At 37.5% G+C, this 20,714-nt stretch overlaps 1 protein-coding gene across 1 annotated transcript in view; it reads left to right on the forward strand.

The window, feature by feature from the left end:
- The window catches only part of loxhd1a (lipoxygenase homology PLAT domains 1a), a 114,264-nt gene that overhangs the window by 62,666 nt on the left and 30,884 nt on the right, over positions 1-20,714 (forward strand). The window contains exons 23-31 of the mRNA XM_021468985.3: positions 188-339; positions 1,715-1,819; positions 1,899-2,027; positions 6,884-7,048; positions 8,203-8,384; positions 8,465-8,581; positions 13,298-13,460; positions 15,905-16,056; positions 20,116-20,325. Of these exons, the coding sequence (XP_021324660.2) occupies positions 188-339; positions 1,715-1,819; positions 1,899-2,027; positions 6,884-7,048; positions 8,203-8,384; positions 8,465-8,581; positions 13,298-13,460; positions 15,905-16,056; positions 20,116-20,325 (1,375 nt within the window). The remainder of the gene's footprint in view (positions 1-187; positions 340-1,714; positions 1,820-1,898; positions 2,028-6,883; positions 7,049-8,202; positions 8,385-8,464; positions 8,582-13,297; positions 13,461-15,904; positions 16,057-20,115; positions 20,326-20,714) is intronic.

Genomic DNA, 20,714 nt, shown 5'->3' on the forward strand with positions numbered 1-20,714 from the left:
TTTCACCAAAAAATGCAGCTTTCATTAACGATAATAACTTTTTTCATCTTTAGAAATAATACATAGTAGTTTGCTCAATGTAATATCATAAAGTGAAAGTAGATTAAGTAAGTATATATTAAAGAGATGCCGTTTGTGATTTTTCTCTTTCCTAATGGCTGTTTCGCCCGTGTTTGTGTGTGTTCAGGTATTTTTTCCCATGCCAGCGCTGGTTGGCTGTAGATGAAGATGATGGGCAGCTGGGCCGTGAGTTAGTGCCTGTGGACGAGGCTTTCATGAAGAGAGATGAAGATGAAGAGGAGGAGTCTGGGCCTGCTCAGCTTGGATTAGAGCAGAAAGGTTCCCAATTTACATAATAGTTCTATATAAATATACATATATATATATATATATATATATATATATATATATATATATATATATATATATATATATATATATACAGTTGAAGTCAGAATTATTAGCCTCCCTTTGAATTTTTTTCCTCTTTTAAATATTTCCCAAATGATGTTTAACAAAGCAAGGAAATTTTCACAGTATCTCTGATAATATTTTTTCTTCTGGAGAAAGTCTTATTTGTTTTATTTCGGCTAGAATAAAAGCAACTTAAATTTTTTTAAACACCATTTTAAGGACAAAATTATTAGCCTCTTTAAGCTATATATTTTTTCGATAGTCTAAAGAACAAACCATCATTCTACAATAACTTGCCTAATTACCCTAACCTGCCAAGTTAACCTAATTAACCTAGTTAAGCCTTTAAATGTCACTTTAAGCTGTATAGAAGAGTCTTGAAAAATATCTAGTCAAATATTATTTACTGTCATCATTGTAAAGATAAAATAAATCAGTTATTAGAGATGAGTTATTAAAACTATTATGTTTAGAAATGTGTGGAAAAAGTATTTTCTCTGTTAAACATAAAATGGGGGACGAATAATTTAGGGGGGCAAGTATGTGTGATTTATTTATTTTTTCCCTAGTTGGGATATTTGAAAAACATCCTTAGCATTTCGCTCTGTATAAGTCATAAACTTTAATTCATAATGGTCTTTAAAATGTCTTAAAAAGTCTTAAATTTAACTTTGTTAAACCTGCAGAAACCCTGTATAATACTACAAACTACAATAAATCCTCCAGAAAATATTACTTTACAAATTGTGTTGTACACAGATCATCTAAACACCTAAACATTGAAATATTCAATAATATGTCATATTTATAAAAAATTATAACATAATTCAAATAAATATATACAAAACACTGAATATATATATATATATATATATATATATATATATATATATATATATATATATATATATATATATATATATATATATATGTAAATAATTATCCTGTAAATTAAAAATTAAGTAAAAACACACAATCAGAAAAGATATTGGCATCAGCCAGCCAAAAGGAGTTAAATATCTGCAGAATTACAATATTTGCACCACTAAGTCCAAATAAAAGGAAAAGAAGTTAAGTGCTTTTCATTTTTTTAATTAATTATGTTTACTTATTAAAACAATTTTTAACATTTTTACAGAATAGCTACCTACGATATAATATAAATAAGTGCATCGTAAAATATATATTATTACTGTGGAATAAAACTACTCTTACTATGAAATAGAAGTTAAGTTATAGTTAAAATGCTACTGCTTATAGCATTGAAATTGCATTGATTATGTCTTGTGTCTGTGTGTAGCGATGTCAACCACATTCACAATGAGAGTAAAAACAGGGGAGAAGAAGTATGCTGGAACAGATGCAAATGTTTTCGCCATTCTTTATGGAACCAAAGACGACACAGGTAACCACCACAACACAAAGCTGCATTCCTGACTGTATTATTAATAGTGTTATTATATTAGTGGGTCTGTGTGTTTCAGGAATCATTAATCTAAAGGCCTCGAAGAACCATAAGAACAAGTTTGAGTTGGGATTGATTGATGAGTTCACTATAGAGGCAGTGGATATTGGGAAACTCAAGAGAATCCGCATTGGACATGACAACGCAGGTACGCACACACATTCATTAGCTGTGTTTCTGTCCAAAGATGTGAATTAGATGTATGCACAAAACTGCAATATGGCATAAAACATTAGTGAATAAAGCATCGTTTCCATTTAATGAAGAGAACAAAGTGATCACTTCCTGATAAACTGGCACCAAATATCAAAAATAAATGTAATTTACTGTGTTAGGAGAAGCCACTGTGAGTCTTTTTTCTTATATAATAAATGACTTGTGCATCAGATAATACAATGCAATGAATGTTCAGTGGCAATGGATGCTCAACAGAGTTCTGAAAGTAATGATAATATTATTAACATACTACTGAACCACTGTGATGGCAAACGTCACTGAGAGATTTTAAAAAAGACCAAAACAACATTTCAGATGTCTCATTTTCTTGTTTTTACATGATCTGTTCAAACAAATTCCCAGCTAACTCTATCAAGCCTCTTCAGCTGCTTCAGAACGCAGCAGCACGAGTGGTCTTTAATGAACCTAAAAGAGCACATGTCACTCTGCTACTCATCCGTTTGCACTGGCTGCCAGTTGCGGCTCGCATCAAATTCAAAGCTCTGATGTTTGCTTACAAAGCGATTTCTGGCTTTGCTCCTTATCTGCTCTCACTTCTGCAGATCTATGTGCCCTCCAGAAACTTGCATTCTGTGAATGAACGTCGCCTCGTGGTTCCATCCCAAAGAGGGAAGAAATCACTTTCCCGAACGCTCACGCTCAATCTGCCCAGTTGGTGGAATGAACTCCCTAACTGCATCAGAATGGCAGAGTCACTCGCTGTCTTTAAAAAACGACTAAAAACTCAACTATTTAGTCTCCACTTTCCTTACTAATATGCAATTCCCTCTCTGACTACTCCACTAACTACAAAAAAAAAAGAAAAAAAAAACTACTGATGTTTTGCTTCTTACACTTTCTTTACATACCCGAAACTTGCCTACAGCACTTATTCATTGCTGCTCTTATAGTTGTGTAAATTGCTTCCTTGTCCTCATTTGTAAGTTGCTTTGGATAAAAGAGTCTGCAAAATGACTAAATGTAAATGTAATGTAAACAAAATAACTTTTTTTTATAAGCATATGATCTTCATTGTCTTAATTCTAAGGGAGTTTGCAAAAAATGTAATTCTCATGGTCTCAGGGATCTGCGTTTCAGACTGTGAAACTTTAAAATCAGTTTAAAAACATTCATTCATTCATTTTCCTTCGGATTAGTCTCTTTATTCACCAGGGGTCACCCCAGTGGAATGAACCGCCAACTTATGCGGCTTATGTTTTATACAGCAGATAAGCAAATCAGTACTGGAACATCCATACACACACTTATACACTACAGCAAATTTAGTTTATTCAGTTCATCTACAGTGGGGTTCACCAATCTCTGTCCTCGAGGGCCCGTGTCACTGCAGGATTTAGCTCCAACTTGCCTTTAATTATTAGCCACATATCTCATGGTTCGGATCACACTACAGTTTTTGATTCACGGAGCTCCAACTTGCCTTTAATTAATTTAGCTCCAACTTGCCTTTAATTAATAGCCACATATCTCATGGTTCGGATCACACTACAGTTTTTGATTCACGGATCGGATTATTTTTCAGATCAGCTTAAAAGGGAGAAGACCAATGTCATTTGCTTTCCTTTTATACAGGAAATTACTGCAAAAACCATTGGTTTAAACAAACAGAACTTAGAACCTGTAATTTCAATAAAAATAAAAATGAAGAAAGAACCAGCTGACAAAAAGGAAAATATTCAAAACAAAAAATGATCTTTGCTGATGTTGCTCATAATGCGAAATAAAGAAATCTAACGTCTTGTACAGCAGATCATGTTTATTGTCAATTAATTATTCAACAATTCACACTTAAAACTTCATGTTTTATTATAGGGGAATCATTTTTGAAAACCTATTTAGGGACATAATTTTGATGATGATAATTTTAGTGATTGGTTACACAATGCAATTTCCTTCACCAGCGTCAAACATTCACCAGTGTCAGGTACCTTTTAACAGTGATTTTAATCTTTACTATAAACTTCAGTGTTTATCTGAACTATAAATTGTTCTCCCAGTACTTCTGTGTTGTTTAATTGTTAGTAACTAACTGAAAAATGTGAACAAAATCTCTCTCTATCACACACAGATTTGAATGCAGCGCTTCTAAGGATTATTAAACATGCAAATCATTATCATTTACCATTCATGTTGCGCGGGGGAATTGAGATCTCGACCTTTTAATGTTTAATTGTGCAGCTTTACATTGAATGCATTAATACAGGCTAAACAAACAGTGACAGAAAACACCTTTAATTAATAGCCTGAGAAAGCATTTAGGTAGGTCCCACCACAACTTCTTCCGTCAGGATTATATTTTACAGGGAAGCCAAAATGCGTTCATACACAAGATTTGGCTAATCTCTCTGCAATTGTTATAAATGTTGGATTAACCTACAAGTTAAAAAAAAAGTTATTAATCTGGGGGTCACTGCGTTGAGATCCGTTGGTTGTGACCCCCTTCAACTGACCCAGCCGGGACTCAAACTAACGCCTTCTTGCTGTGAGGCAACAGTGCTAACCACCGAGCCACTGTGTCGCCCGCTTACAGATATCCTTAAGACTATTCATTATCCATACTAACATATTTAAACATCAAAACTAACATATTCTAACATCTAGAATTTATTTTAAACCATGGGACCTTTAGGTATTTTTATGCAATAATCCAAAATGCTCTTAAATAGGTGGATGAAAGCTACTGACATCCGATATCGTTATCTAATGTTATTGAACATACTGACTTGAATACACTGAAGCTACATTTCTGGTTGATATATTGAAGGACGGGTTAAGTTGAAATCTGTGCATTGATGATTGGCATGTGTGTGCCTGTGCTTGTTTGTGTGTTTACACTGTAACGAATCGCTGTTCTTTTTACAGCAAAAAACAGAAGTAATTCATTCCCTCACTTCTAATAATGAACGTGGTGTAAAAATAGTTATACAATGTTTTAGATAATATAAGTTGCACTTTTGATCATTTAATTTTTTTAAATGCATTTGTAATTATTAAACTACTACATAATCGTTAAGATCAGGGCTTAATTTGTGTCGTAACATCCTCATTTTACCGATCCCCTCATCAACTGCCCCGTCCATTGTTCACTTTCACTTTCTTCCGTGACTCCCTAACCCTTTTCATTGTGGTCCGTGACACCCCTCCGCCATACACCTTCAACAACCCCCTCCCCGCTCCAGAATTTCGTGTGCGACACTTCTCCATCCTCGGGTAATATGCATCAGAAAACATACGCTAGCCTACTTTTCAATCGTTTGGGATCGGAAAAGATTCATTTATTAAATTAGTTCAATTCAAAAGTAACGGTAAAGATATTTATTATGTTACAAAAGATTTCTATTTCAAGAGTTCACACTTAGCTGATGATTATAAAGCGTGTTTGGCATGCTGTCCCTGGAGAGAGCCCTGTGCTCATAAGATTCTTGAGCCTGGGGCTCCCTCCCATTTGCAGGACAAGAAGCAAGTTTGAGCTCAGGTAGATCTCGAGATTTCCCCTGGTGTTTGTAGTTAACGACCAATTAGAAATTGCTGTAAAGAGATAACTGCTGACTAGGGTCACATCTATGGTGCCAATTTAGTTTAGTCAATTAACTTAAGTCGCATGTTTTTGGATGGTGGGAGGAAATTGGAGAACCCAGGGGGAACCCACGCGAGCACTGGGAGATCATGTAAACTCCACACAGAAACGTTGACTGGCCTGGCAAGGACTTGAACCAGTGACGTTCTTGCTGTGAGGCAACAGTGCTAACCACTGGGCCGCCGTGCCACCCAATCTAGAAAAGGAGGAAGAGTAGGGGTGGAAGGGGGATTCTTCAAAACAAAGATGACTGTTATATGAAACATTGGTTATTTATGGAGACTTTGTAAACGTCTGAATCATCTTCTGGTGAATCATGCATTAGCTAATGCGGGACCAGCTGTGATCCATCGTTAGCATGTGATCCTCTTGAAATAAGTTTATAAATAAACTTTACTTCAATTAAATGGTATATCAAAAAATCCTAAAACAAATTATTACAAAAAATTAGCAATATTATAAAATGTGAAGCAGCAATACATTTTTAATATTATAATAAGATTATTTATTATAAGAACATTATAATATTAAACTGAGGTCTGAACGATCATGTGATACTGAAAACTGAAGTTATGATGCTGAAAATAAAGCTTTGCATCACAAGAACAAAAAATGCTAATTATATATATAAATCTATAAAAAATTATGATATATATATATATATATATATATATATATATATATATATATATATATATGTATATATATATATATATATATGTATATATATATATATATGTATATATATATATATACATATATATATATATATATATATATATATATATATATATATATATACATATATATATATATATATATATATATATATATATATATATATATATATGTGTGTGTGTATTTGTATTTTTTATTTTTATAATTTTTTAATAGATTTTACAAAATATATTTTTTTTCCTGCATTAATTAAATTATAATAATAATAATAAAAAAAACTAACCAACCCCAAACATTTAAAAAGTTACTCAACACGTGTATGTTGCTCGGTCTTTTGTGCCATTTATTAAATCGTCACTCCATAATTGAATATCAGTTCCTTCTGAAGGCCCAGAACAGGCAGCATTGGTGTAAATCTTACAGACAATTACTTACAGTGTATATGCGGGTATGTGTCTGTGTGCATGTGTCTCTGTGGATTTGTGCTGTGTGTATGTGTGTGTTTTTCTCAGGTGCGTCTCCAGGCTGGTTTCTAGACTGGGTGGAGATCGATGCTCCATCTCTGGGTCAGCTGCTGCGCTTTCCATGTGGACGATGGCTGGATAAAGGAAAAGACGACGGTGCCATAGTCAGAGACCTGTACCCCAATGAGCTGCAGACTGTGCTGTACACACCATGTACGATACACACCTTCATATGTATATATACAGTGTCACCAATATAAAAAGAAGGGGGAGTAAGGGTAGACGAAGATACTGAGGTAAAAAACGCTGGTTATTTATAGGAAGTTAGAAATTGTCTGATTGGTGAATCATATGTTAGTTAATGCAGGACCAGCCGTGATCAATCATAAGCACCTGATCCTCTCGAAACTAGTTTATAAAAAACTTCACTTAATTCAATTGTTTAGTCATTTTATTGCATTTATTGTGTCTTTTTGCTTTTTATGTAAGCTTTCGGGTATTTAAACTTTTGTGTAATATTTATATTTTTTTGTACGACTTTTTTTGTACACTTTTAAAAGCATAAACTCAAAAAATGACTTTCTCCTTGTTCAAACTAATTATCTATATTTTAATTCAGAGTTAAAAAAACGATTATTTTGTGTTATTTGGGGACAACTTATTTGTTTTATGTTATACAATATATAAGCATGAAAAATATATACATAAAATAGTTTATAACAATATCTACATATAAAATGAATTAGAATATTGTGAAATGAAATGTATAAAATATGACAGGCTTTTTTTGCATGTGATTTTGACAACTATGCCTACACTATAAAATGCTGGGTTCCACACAATTACTTCATGTTCTCCCTACTCAAACAGATTAAGTTCATTCATTCATTCATTTTCTTGTCGGCTTAGTCCCTTTATTAATCCGGGGTCGCCACAGCGGAATGAACCACCAACTTCTCAAGCAAGTTTTTACGCAGCGGATGCCCTTCCAGCTGCAACCCATCCACACACACATTAACACACTCACTCATACACTATGGACAATTTAGCCTACCCAATTCACCTGTACCACATGTCTTTGGACTGTGGGGGAAACCGGAGCACCTGGAGGAAACCCACGCGAAGGCAGGGAGAACATGCAAACTCCACACAGAAACGCCAACTGAGCCGAGGTTTGAACCAGCGACCTTCTTGCTTTGAGGCGACAGCACTACCTAGTGCGCCACTGCCTTGCCACCGATTAAGTTAGCATTTTTACAAATTTAAGTAGACTGAGCTATTCATGCACTTCATAATCGAAGCCATAAAACTTGTCCGTGTGCATGGATTGTATATAATTTATGTTCTTATCTCTTTTGAATTTGCAGTTGTTCCGTATGAAATTAAAATCTTCACCACTGATATATTTGCTGGGGGAACCGACGCGGATGTCTTCATTATTCTGTATGGGCAGAATGGAGTCTGTACGTCTCAGAAATCTCTCTGCATTAATAAGAGAGAGAGGAGGATGTACTTCGAGCGAGCGGCAGAAGACATGTTTATTGTTGAGGTAAATGAGAAGCGGCCATTTCTGTCAAGCTTACAGTGATATATTAAATAGATCATGATGATAAGTCTGGCCTTCTACAGCTGCAGGATATTGGAGATATCATTGAGAAAATCCGCATCGGTCATGATAATCGTGGGGTGAATCCTGGCTGGCATTTAGACCGAGTGGAAATCCGAAGGCTGCTCCGGAAAGGAAAGGTATTAATATTTGTCTCACAAAATATTCTTTAACTTTGTCACCGTTTAAGTCTCTTTCTCTACTTGCTCCTCCAAAACACTCAAAGTGGCTCAATATATTTAGTTCTGGTAACTGTGTAGGCCCTGGGAGATGTTCAACTCCACTTTCATGTTTATCAAACCACTCTGTCACCAGTTTTGCTGTGTGTATTGGTGCATTATTATCCTGACACATGGCACTACCTTCATGCAGGGCCGGCGCGTCCATAGAGGCGACCTAGGTGGCCGCCGAGAATAGAGAGAGCGGCTTCCCCAAAACTACCCTCACCACCCGCGCCTTCATCCACGTCTAGGGTGGCAGAATAGAGAGAGCGGCGTCCCCGAAACTACTCTCGCCACCCACGCCCACAGTTATATCCGCATCTAGGGCGGAAGAATAGAGAGGGTGGCGTCCCCTAAACCACCCTCGCCACCCGCGCCTCGGGCGGCGTTCCCTAAACTACCCTCGCCACCCGCGCCTCGGGCGACATCCCCTAAACTACTCTCGCCACCCGTGCCTCAGGCGACATCCCCCAAACTACCCTCGCCACCCGCGCCTCGGGCGGCGTTCCCTAAACTACCCTCGCCACCCGCGCCTCGGGCGACATCCCCTAAACTACTCTCGCCACCCGTGCCTCAGGCGACATCCCCCAAACTACCCTCGCCACCCGCACCTCGGGCGGCGTCCCGTAAACTACCCTCGCCACCCGTGCCTCAGTTATATCCACGTCTAGGGCAGCAGAATAGAAAGAGCGGCATCCCCGACACTACCCTCACCATCCGCGCCCTTAGTTATATCCAAGTCTAGTGTGGCAGAATAGAGAACCCCCATGTTTTCATTTTGGGTTTGAGGGCGGCGTGACCGTCCTTTGCTTAGAGCGGCAGTTCAGCTTGATCCGGCCCTGCCTTTATGATACAATGTTTGAACCATTGGGTGCACGTGGTCCTCTAGAATGATTCGGAAGTCCTTGGCATTGATGCGCCCATCTTACACAAGTAGTGAGGACTGCCACAAGTATTAGGGCCTTGGAAATGCCATGAAATTGCAACCCAAACCATCACAGATCTATTCCCATACTTCACTCTGGGCATTCAGTCTGAGTGGTATGCTTACTTGGGGCTTCTTCACACTGTAACTCTCTCGGATGTGGGAAAGTCAATAAAGGTGAACTTATCAGAGAACAATTCATGTTGTCAATAGCCCAAGATGGTGCTGGCACAATTGATATCAACATTTGGCGTTTACACCAGTGACCAAAGTTTTGGCTATAGCCGCCAGCCAGGTGTATTGACCCTGTGGAGCTCCTGACGAACAATTTTGGTGGAAAAAAGAGAGTTGAGGCGGCTGTGGTTTTATGTTTTTTGGATACAATCCAGGTTAGCACTTGGACATCCCTTTCAGAAGGCTTCCTCTTGTATACACACTTCTGTTGGATGTGGTTCTTTTTCTTGGTGGTTTGCTGAAATTAGTCTTGATATCGTGGCTCTTAATACATCACATAGGCTGCGTTCGAAACCGCATACTTCCATACTATATAGTACGCTAAAATCAGTATGCGAGCCTAGTAGTATATCCGAATTCATAGAATTCGAAAATCAGTATGCGAGAAGTACCCGAATGACTCACTACTTCCTTACTATCCCATGATGCCCCGCGATAGAATTCATGAATGGAAGTAAAGCGACGCAAATGACGCAGGTAGGTCATGTGACCATGACAAAATGGCGGATTTAGTACGTCCAAATTCCATTCATACTTTTCACATTCATACTGTATAGAACGTACTTTTCTAACGGACGAGTAGTACGTTTAAATTCAAATGCAGTACCTACTGAGTAGTAGGCGGTTTCGGACGCAGCCATAGACTTGCTGTCTTGGGCACAGATGGGCCAGCGACTTGCGCACTATCAATTTTTCCTCTTTCACAGACATTAGTACGTAAAATTTAAATAAAGAAGAAAGATCAAGACAACCATAAAAAATTTTTTAATTTAGTTAAAAGGTTTTTTCTAAACACCTCATTTATTTACATAATGTAAATACATAATTTTTCTATTCCTAAAAGTGACAAAAAGTCCACACTTAATAAATAATAGTTTAATAAAACTGTTTATTCAAATGCATTAACATATATAATCTATATTCACCGAGAAATTCATTTATTCATTCATTTTCATTCGGCTTAGTCCCTTATTTATCAGGGGTCGCCACAGTGGAATGAACTGATAACTATTCCAGCGTATGGTTTACGCAGCGGATGCCCATCCAGCTACAACCTGATAATTGAAAATCACTGGGAAATTGCTAAAAATAATAATTTTTTAAAGGCTTTTTCATGCAGTGCACTGCATGTACAGTTGAAGTCAGAATTTTTACTCCCCTTTGATTTTTTCTTCTTTTTTAAATATTTACCAAATGATGTTTAACAGAGCAAGGAAATTTTCACAGTATGTCTGATAATATTTTTTCTTCTGGACAAAGTCTTATTTGTTTTATTTTGGATAGAATAAAAGCAGTTTTAAATTTTTTTAAAACCCATTTTAAGGTCAAAATTATTAGCGCCTTTAAGCCATTTTTTGATAGTACAGAACAAACTATCATTACACAATAACTTGCCTAATTACCCTAACCTGCCTAGTTAACCTAATTAACCTAGTTAAGCTTTTAAATGTCACTTTAAGCTGTATAGAAGTGTCTTGAAAAATATCTAGTCAAATATTATTTACTGTCATCATGGCAAAGATAAAATAAATCAGTTATTAGAGATGAGTTATTTAAACTATTATGTTTAGAAATGTGTTGAAAAAAAATTCCTCTCCGTTGCTCTCCGTTAAACAGAAATTGGGGAAAAAATAAACAGGGGGGCTAATAATTCAGGGAGGCTTATAATTCTGACTTCAACTGTGTATGTGAATATACATAAATAGGGCTTACACGTTGGCCAGGCACTTTTTTAGCTAAAAAGTGGACCAGATCCATTGGTCTTAATTCTGGCAACATGAAACTAGGTTGAGTCTAGAATCCTCCCATTTGGCTGTGGAAAACCTTCTTTTCCTCTTCACTGTCTTTGGAGCACCCATTTCATTGACCCACATCTGTTCGGTGTTGCGGCGGGTATAATTAGTTCCAGTGACTAATCTTCTCTGACCTGTCGCTCCACTCCAGCACTATCTGTGTACAGTAGAGAAGTGAAACACTGCCTCCACTGTAGCTCCGTCAAGCAAATCGGCGTGAAACTCGGATATCAGCACACACACCCAGCCGTGGCTTTACAGTACTGTTCAAAAGTTTGGGGTCATTAAGTTTCACATTTTTATTTAGAAAGGATCCATCAACACTGGAGCTACATACAGTAGGTGGCCATTTAAATCATTTTAAAATGTTGTAAATGAATTTTGCTAAATGTGTGTACAGTGCATCCATAAAGTATTCATAACACTTCACTTTTTCCACATTTTTTTGTTACAGCTTTATTTCAAAATGTGTTCAATTTATTTCCTCAACATTCTACACACAATCCCCCATAATAACAGTGTTAAAAAGCCGAAAAATCACATGTACATCAGTATTCACAGCCTTTGCTCAGCACTTTGTTGATGCACCTTTGGCAGCGATTACAGCCTCATGTCTTTTTGAATATGATGCCACAAGCTTGGCACACCTGTCTTTGGGAGTTTTTGCCCAGTCCTCTTTGCAGTACCTCTCAAGCTCTATCAGGTTGGATGGGAAGCGACAGCGTACAGCCTTTTTCAGATCTCTCCAGAGATGTTTAATAGGATTTAGGTCTGGGCTCTGGCTGGGCCACTCAATCACATTCATGGAGTGGTTGTGAAGCCACTCCGTTGATATTTTAGTGGTGTGAGCTCAGACAGAGTGACCATGGGGTTATTGATCACTTTCCTGACTGAGGCCCTTCCCCCTCGATCACTCAGCTTAGATGGCCGGCCAGCTCTAGGAAGAGTCCTGGTGGTTAAACATCTTCCATTTACGGATGATGGAGGTCGCTGTGCTCATTGGAACTTTCAGAGCAGCAGAACTTTTTCTGTAACCTTCCCCAGCCTTGTGCCTGGAGACAATCCTGTCTCGGAGGTCTACAGACAATTCCTTTGTCTTCATGCTTGGTTTGTGCTTTGACATGCACTGTCAACCCTGGGACCTTATATAGACAGGTGTATGCCTTTTCAAATCATGTTCAATCAACTGAATTGACCACAGGTGAACTCCAATGAAGCTGCTAAAACATCTTAAGAATGATCAGCAGAAACAGAATGTACCTGACCTCGATTTAGAGCTTCGTGGCAAAGGCTGTAAATACAGATTTACATGAGATTTTTCAGATCTTTTATTTTAAATAAATTTGCAACAACTTTTTTTCGCATTGTCATTATGGGGTGTTTAGTGCAGAATTTTGAGGAAATAAATTAATTTAATCCATTTTGGAAAAAGGCTGTAACATAAAAAATGTGGAAAAAGTGAAGCGCTGTGAATACTCTCCAGATACACTGTATATTCAATAACAAATTGCATTACAAGCTTTGAATGTAAGTTTGAAATTGAATTCAACATTGACAATGAAAACACTGAAAAATGACAAATGTAAACTTTAATTAAACATCATAGTATCATTAATCTCATTTTATGTAAGTGTACGAAACTAATAATAAACATTAAGGACTGAAATATGTGTGCGCACGCAGGGCTCAGAAACAGCAATATTCCCGTGTGAGCGATGGTTGGCTCATTCGGAGGAGGACGGAGAGACGATTCGTGAGCTGGTGCCGTCTGACATCATCGTAGAGAAACTTTCACGAGACGGGACCCTCAAAATCATCGAGACAGAAGTGGACGACGCACTGGAGAGTAAGTCTGGTGGATTTGCCTATGTTCTTTACATTTGCATTTGTGCGTTATTTATATGTTTTTTTTTTTTTAAGTTTGAATAACACTAAGTCACGAAGGCAAGCAAATATCCCTGTATGGCTTCTAGTTTTTACATTTGTACTGTTCTCTTTGGTCCACTAATAATGCTATCAAGATTTTATGTTAAAAAAAATATCATAATTCAGAAGTAATGTGTCTATTTTTCTGTGCTGTTTTGACCACTCATCAGAATGCTTTGTTTGAATGGGCGTGACCGATTGTAGACTCTGAAGTAAACACCCACTGCTCTGACTAGCTAACAGATTTGCATACTAACAGAGCAGGACAGGCAGTAAAGTAAAACTTTGATCTTATGTGGAGGCGGAGCTTATCCAACCTATTACATCATAGATAAGAACGTTCCATTTCCCGCCGTTTTGTCAGACTGCCCTTAATATAAGCTGTTTTTAGAGTAACAATGAAGGTTTGAGCTCTGAAACTTACAGGGTGTTTATATAGTACTATGACCTCTCATATATCAAAAGATAAAGGACATTTTGTTTTCTCAGTTCATGACCCCTTTAAATGAATTACATTTTTAGACCTTTAGATTAGAGTTGGATATTTACACATCTCAAAGCAACACATTTGATTTTGCTTCTGTCAATGATTCAATGATCCATATATAACAGTGTTTCTTCTACGATTTTTCCAGCTGTGGTGGCAGGCCTTTTACACAGATCTTCCAACTACCTATAGGGTTATGTCACTGACAAATGTCATGAGTGCAGTATTACAAGTCGAGATCGCATTCATGTAATACCAGCATGCAAATCTCTTTGCTTGCGTGCTGATTTCCTCTGTTCATGCACACAACTTTATGCACTCCCTTAAATATAAGCTGCTCAAGCACAGATTTTCTTGTGCACTCTCAAATAAACGCTGCTGAAGTGCGATTTAGGGCATTTATGAATTAGCATGTCTCCAACGTTTATTAAATTGGCTAGCAAAATATACAGTTGAAGTCTGAATTATTTGCCCTCTTTTGAATTTTATTTTCTTCTTTTAATATTTCCCAAATGTTGTTTAACAGAGCAAAGAAATTTTCACAGCATGTCTGATAATGTTTTTTTTTTTCTGGAGAAAGTCTTATTTGTTTTATTTTGGCTAGAATAAAAACAGTTATTAATTTTTTAAACACCATTTTAAGGACAAAATCATTAGCCCCTTTAAGTTAGATTTTTTTGCGATAGTCTACAGAACAAACCATCATTATACTATAACTACCTAATTACCCTAACCTGTCTAGTTAACCTAATTAACCCAGTTAAGCATTTAAATATCACTTTAAGCTGTATAGAAGTGTCTTGAAAAACATCTAGTCAAATATTATTTACTGTCATCATGGCAAAGATAAAATAAATCAGATATTAGAAATGAGTTATTAAAACTATTATGTTTAGCAATGTGTTGAAAAAAATCTGCTCTCCGTTAAACAGAAATTGAGGAAAAAAATAAACGGGGGCTAATAATTCTGACTTCAACTGTAATTGAATTTCTCTAATAGACCTACAGAACGACATTGATGCATCCTGAAGTAAAGTGAAACAGCCATAAACTCCAGCAAGATAAGAGTCTTTGTATGCAGAACCACTTATCCTTTATCTAGAAATAAAGTATAATTATGGAAACTGTGTTCATCATAACTGAAAGCTACGTCCTGTTTTCTGGCCTTACACATCGCACAGTCAGTCAGTCAGCATGTAACCTTAAAGGGTTAAACTAATAACACACAGCACTACTAAAGTTACAGAAAAGTTCACTCTGTTATAATTCAGTTACTTTTTAATATGTTTTAGTGTGATTATAACCTGCTATTAATAAAAAAAACAAAAAAAAAAAACAGCAACAACTGAAGGTTTTTGAATGAAAAGCTGTACTGTAGCGGTGGCGGGAATGAATTTTAGTGTAGCGCCCCAATATGGAAGAATGAATGTAGTGGAAACCCTGTATAAAGACGGTCATTTGCTTTGTTTAAGTTTGAATTAATCGTTTAAATGAATGATTCGTAAATCGCTCATCAAGACATGGACATTTTGCCACAAACTGGTTGCTTTAGTGTCATGTATAATCATCTTTGACGGTCCTAATTTAGCTAAGGAACCTGAATGAAAACCAACTCAGCATTATAGTTACTGAGACAAATCATCAAGCATTAAGATATATGTTTCGTCAATACAGTACACCCATTGTAAGTTCACACTACATTTTTCAGTTCATGGATTCAAAGCCATGATGTTGGTGTTGCTAGTGCCTTGCTCCGCTACTGTATTTGAGCAACAAGAAGACTAATGTGTGTGTGTTTGTGTGTGTGTGTGTGTGTGTGTCTGTGTGTGTGTGTGTGTGTGTGTGTGTGTGTGTGTGTGTGTGTGTGTGTGTTGCAGTTCACACATATACAGTGACAGTAAGCACGGGGGATGTGTATGGCGCCGGCACTGATGCCAACGTGTTCATCACTCTTTATGGAGACATGGGCGACACTGGAGAACGCAAACTCAGCAAGTCTGAGAACAGCAACAAGTTTGAGAGAGGATCGGTGAGACATTCACGCAGACATCTTACTAATGCTCCCCAAATATAGTTTATTTATTTATTTAAAATAAGTGTGGTCCTTTAAAAAGCTATTTCTGAACCCTTTTGTCCTCACTAAATTTGTAAGATTTGATGTTATCCCAGTTCTCTGAACATTTTTTAACTTTTCATTTAAAGTGTTGTGTAAATGTAAGCATTTAACGTTATTAGAATAAGGTTTTCCTTTCAACATTTGCGTAACGTCAACGTTGTTTTAGTTTAGTCCCTTTGTTCATTAGGGATCGCCACAGCGGAATGAACCGCCAACTATTCCGGCATACGTTTTATACCGCGGATGTCTAAAAACAACTAAAAATAATGTCAATATATCTTCTAAAAAAAAAAACTGGACGTTTTGAAGGTTCTAAGGAGTTTGACAGAGTTTGACTGTCAGGGTTGGAGATGGGAAATTGGGAAAAAGGAGCGAGGACTCAAGTGCAGGAATAATGGGAATTTATTAAATAATAAAAATAAAATAAAATGCAAAATAAACTACCCCGAGGGGGAAAACATTAACAAAACAAATACATACACAAACAAACTTCACTGGGCTGGCTGGTAAGGAACAGGACTGGAAACATGACAAGACAAGGGTTCAAACAACAACATGTGATGACGAACTGGCACAGGACAGCAAAAGTGAGGGGTATATAAACTGTAGAAAATTAACACACAAACAGGTGAACACAATTAACTAATAATGGGTTAAAAAGGAGGGTGGGACAAGACAATAGATGGGAGAGCGCATGACACAGAGAGACAATACAAGCCATGCGCTCACATAACACAACAAGAACATGCAGCCAATGAGAGAACTCATTAACCGCATGTTCATGACAACAAACACAACACTGAAGCACACGACAAAAGCACGTGACCACAATGTAAACACCAAGCCACGTGCTTTGACAAGAGACGCAAGACACGAGCACACGATAGATAAACACCTTACCGTGCGCTCACACATAAGCAACGCGCATGCTGACAGAACAAACACAAACACTAGTACAAGAGCGCGCGCGTCTGAGGGACGCAGAGCGTGCGCGGCCACATCAAGTGGCAGCGCGCACACTCTGCGTACACCCACGACGGCGCGCGCGCGCACTCAGAGAAAGAAACAGGACCAGACATGGAGTAGTGTCAGAGCTCTGCCACCAAAACAAGAATTTACAAGACCAAAGTGGCAGAACCCTGACATTGACAGCACATGTGCTGAAAATCGTCACAACACAAACACATTTTTAAAAAACATGCTGCATTTTCACACAACTCAAACATATTACGAAAAACGCGCTGCATTTTCTCAACACAAAAACATCGAAGCACAACGAAAAAGATTTTTCAGATTTTTTAAAAAAATGTGACGGACACCCCCGTGCCATGACTATTGCTCAGTGAAGTTGTAGGTGATCTTTAAAAAGGTTTTATGTTTGTTTATTTTAAAATCCAGATTCCAGTGTCTTTAGTATTTATTAGTCTGAATAACCATAACCTAAATAGCCGGGTCCGTCACGTTTTAGGGTCTCCTTGAAACATTTCCGTTGTGTTGTGAGAAAATGCAGCAAGTTTTCGTAAATTGTTTGCGTTGTGAGAAAATGCAGCACGTTTTATTAATTGTTGGCATTCTAAGAAAATGCAGCACATTTTTTTAAAATGTGTTTGCGTTTTGACAATTTGCAGCATGTGTACTGTCAAACTGATGAAGATCAATTCTCAGTGTGCTGGCGTCTTTTTGTAATTGCACTTGTTTTCTTAAATTGTAGCACGTTAAGCTCTCTCTGCCACCTTACTAAGGACATTAGAAAAATAACTTGGTGGGAAAATTAAAAGAACGTTTTAAAATATTCACCACAAAAAAGCAAAAATGATTCCTTTGAATGATTTGAAGAGTTCATACTTAGCTGATGATTATTAATCAAGCTTGTTTGGCATGATGTCCCGGGAGAGAGCCCTGAGCTCATAAGATCCTTGAGCATGGGGCTCCCTCCCTTTTGAAGGGCGAGAGGGAAGTTTGAGCTCAGGTACGTAGGTCTTGAGAACTCCTCTGCTTAGGTTTTGAAAGCCTTTTATGCTAATCAGTGCTTCATTTACATAAACAGAAAATACAAATTTGTAATATTTGAAAATAACCGCTTTCTATTCGAAAATATCTTAAAATATAATTAATTCCTGTGACGTAACCTCATTTTTTTTTAGCATCATTACACCAATCTTCAGTGTCACATGATCCCAGCAGGCACATGACGTCAGACTGATGTTGTAACCTAACGTCCTGGGACATTGCATTTTGTTTGAAAATGAAAATCAGGTTGACGTCAGAGCCCAATGTCAGACCGACATCTGTGTCCAACATCGGATAGATTTAGCATTTTGGTTACTTTCCAAAGCAACCTAAAAATGATGAAATATCAACGTCTAATGACATTAGAGTTTGACATTAGCCCCTTTCACACAGTGATACCGGTAAATTTCTGGAAAATTTCCGGAACGACTTTAACGGTATATTGAAAAAAACGCTGTTCACACAGGCGAGGACGTTACGGAAATTTTCCGGAAAAGAGCATTCACACATCCATTCCAAAATACCGGTAAATTCTGACATCATTCACCACAAATGAGCTTTAAACGGCTGCGCTTGTATTTGTAAACATTTGACTATAGTACAAACTCTGTGGATGATCAATATTGTGAACAACTTTCGCAGGATCACTTTCGCATGTCGAGATGTTCATAATATGTACGTGTGCAGGCGCTCATAGGCGCACGCAAAGCTTGAAGGTAAACAAACAACGGCTTATCATAAGCATCTCATCGATGATTATTTACACAGTTGGCATTAAGAAGAACATATAAACGTGATCTGACTAACTTCTAGCAGCTAAATGTGTCTGGAAAAATATTCAAAGGCTTTTATCCTCACAAACCGCGCGGACGTAAATGCGTCTGATTGTTGTGATTGGCTAAAGCAGACGTCTCACGTCAGCACGTTCTAGACGTGCACGCGCTTATTACGGGAATCTTCCTTCTGCATTCACACAGCGCAGCATTCCGGCAAATTGCCGGTAATGTTACAACTTCTCTTTCCGGAAAATAGCCAGAACGAATTTACCGGTATTTTCAAAAAGGACTTGTTCACACATACAACCTTTCCGGAAAATTGCCGGCAATTTTCCGGAAAGGTCTGTATGTGTGAAAGGGGCTATTGTGTGGATATTACCACTATGACGTCTATCAGACATTGGATTTTGATTGCCATACTTGACAAATAAGTGACATTTTACAATCTAATTTTGAGAGGAGCATGTGATATGATTGAATTGAATCATTCCAAACTCGCAATAAATAGCCCAACTAGCATTACTCCCTCTTCTTCGTTTTTTAAAGAATCCCCCCATCCACCCCATCTCCCTCTTTCCTCCTTTACCAGGGGGAGCTCTCGAGAACTACCTGATCTCGTACCGACTTACATGCCTATTGACCAGGCGGGAGCACTGGGCTCAACTATCTCCAAGCTCAGGGTTCTCTCCCGTGACAGCATGCCAAACCTGCTTTTATTATCAAGCAGTAACTAAGTGTGAACTCTTGAAATGTCAGTGTTTAAAGTCAATATGACGTTGGTTTAAGATGTTGGCTCGATGTTGGATTTCAGTCACTTTCCAACACAACCTAAAACCAACAAAACATCAACATCATTTCACGTTGTTGTTAGATATCAAAATCACATTGTCTTTAGACGCTAAAATCTAGATCTAACCTAATATTAGCGTCTTATGATGTTGTGTTTCTGCTGGGATCCTTCAGAAAAAAATCTAACATGCTAATTTGTTTCTTAGGAAATATTTCCTAATTATAAACTTTGAAAAGAACAGGATTTATTTGATTTTTTAAAGCTTTTGTAGTATTACAAATCTCTTCAGTCACACTTTTGATCAATTTACTGAATAAATGTAATACTGACAACAATCCTTGAAGCATATCCCCTCTGATTGGCTGCTGCTGACATCGAATGCTTGTGATTGGCCAGGTGGACACGTTCACTCTGGAGGCTGTGGATTTGGGCCAGGTGTTTAAGATCCGCATTCGCCATGACAACAGCATGCTGAGCGCCGACTGGTACCTGGAGCAGGTGGAAGTGTTGGACCAGGACACGGAGGAAATCTTTCTGTTTTTGTGTGAGCGCTGGCTGTCCAGAAAGAGGGAGGACAAGCGGATCGACAGGGTGTTCTACGTTAAGGTCTGCCTGCATGTGTGCATGTGCTGCACCCGTGCATGCATTCGTTAACAATGCTTTCCTTACAGACTGGTGCATGTGAGCAATTCCATGCAAATGTCAAGCTTGCCATGAAAAAAAATTACGCTTTCACTAAAATAGCAAAACCCTTTTTCGTTTTGTGTAGGCTTGCATTTTACAGTAGGACTGCATGAAAAAAACTGCGATATTTACTGCGGTATCAACATTGCGATATTTAGGTTTTTTTGCATTATATATTGCGATATGAATCTAATTTCATAAAGATGACTTAAGTAATTATTTGGGGAAAAATCATAATTTTACATTGCCTGGGATGATTTTGTAGGGGTTTGCATTTTTCAAGACACTTATATTCAGCTTAAAGTGACATT

This window comes from Danio rerio, chromosome 21 (genome assembly GCF_049306965.1).
Source record: "Danio rerio strain Tuebingen ecotype United States chromosome 21, GRCz12tu, whole genome shotgun sequence".
In the NCBI taxonomy this organism is placed as follows: domain Eukaryota; kingdom Metazoa; phylum Chordata; class Actinopteri; order Cypriniformes; family Danionidae; genus Danio; species Danio rerio.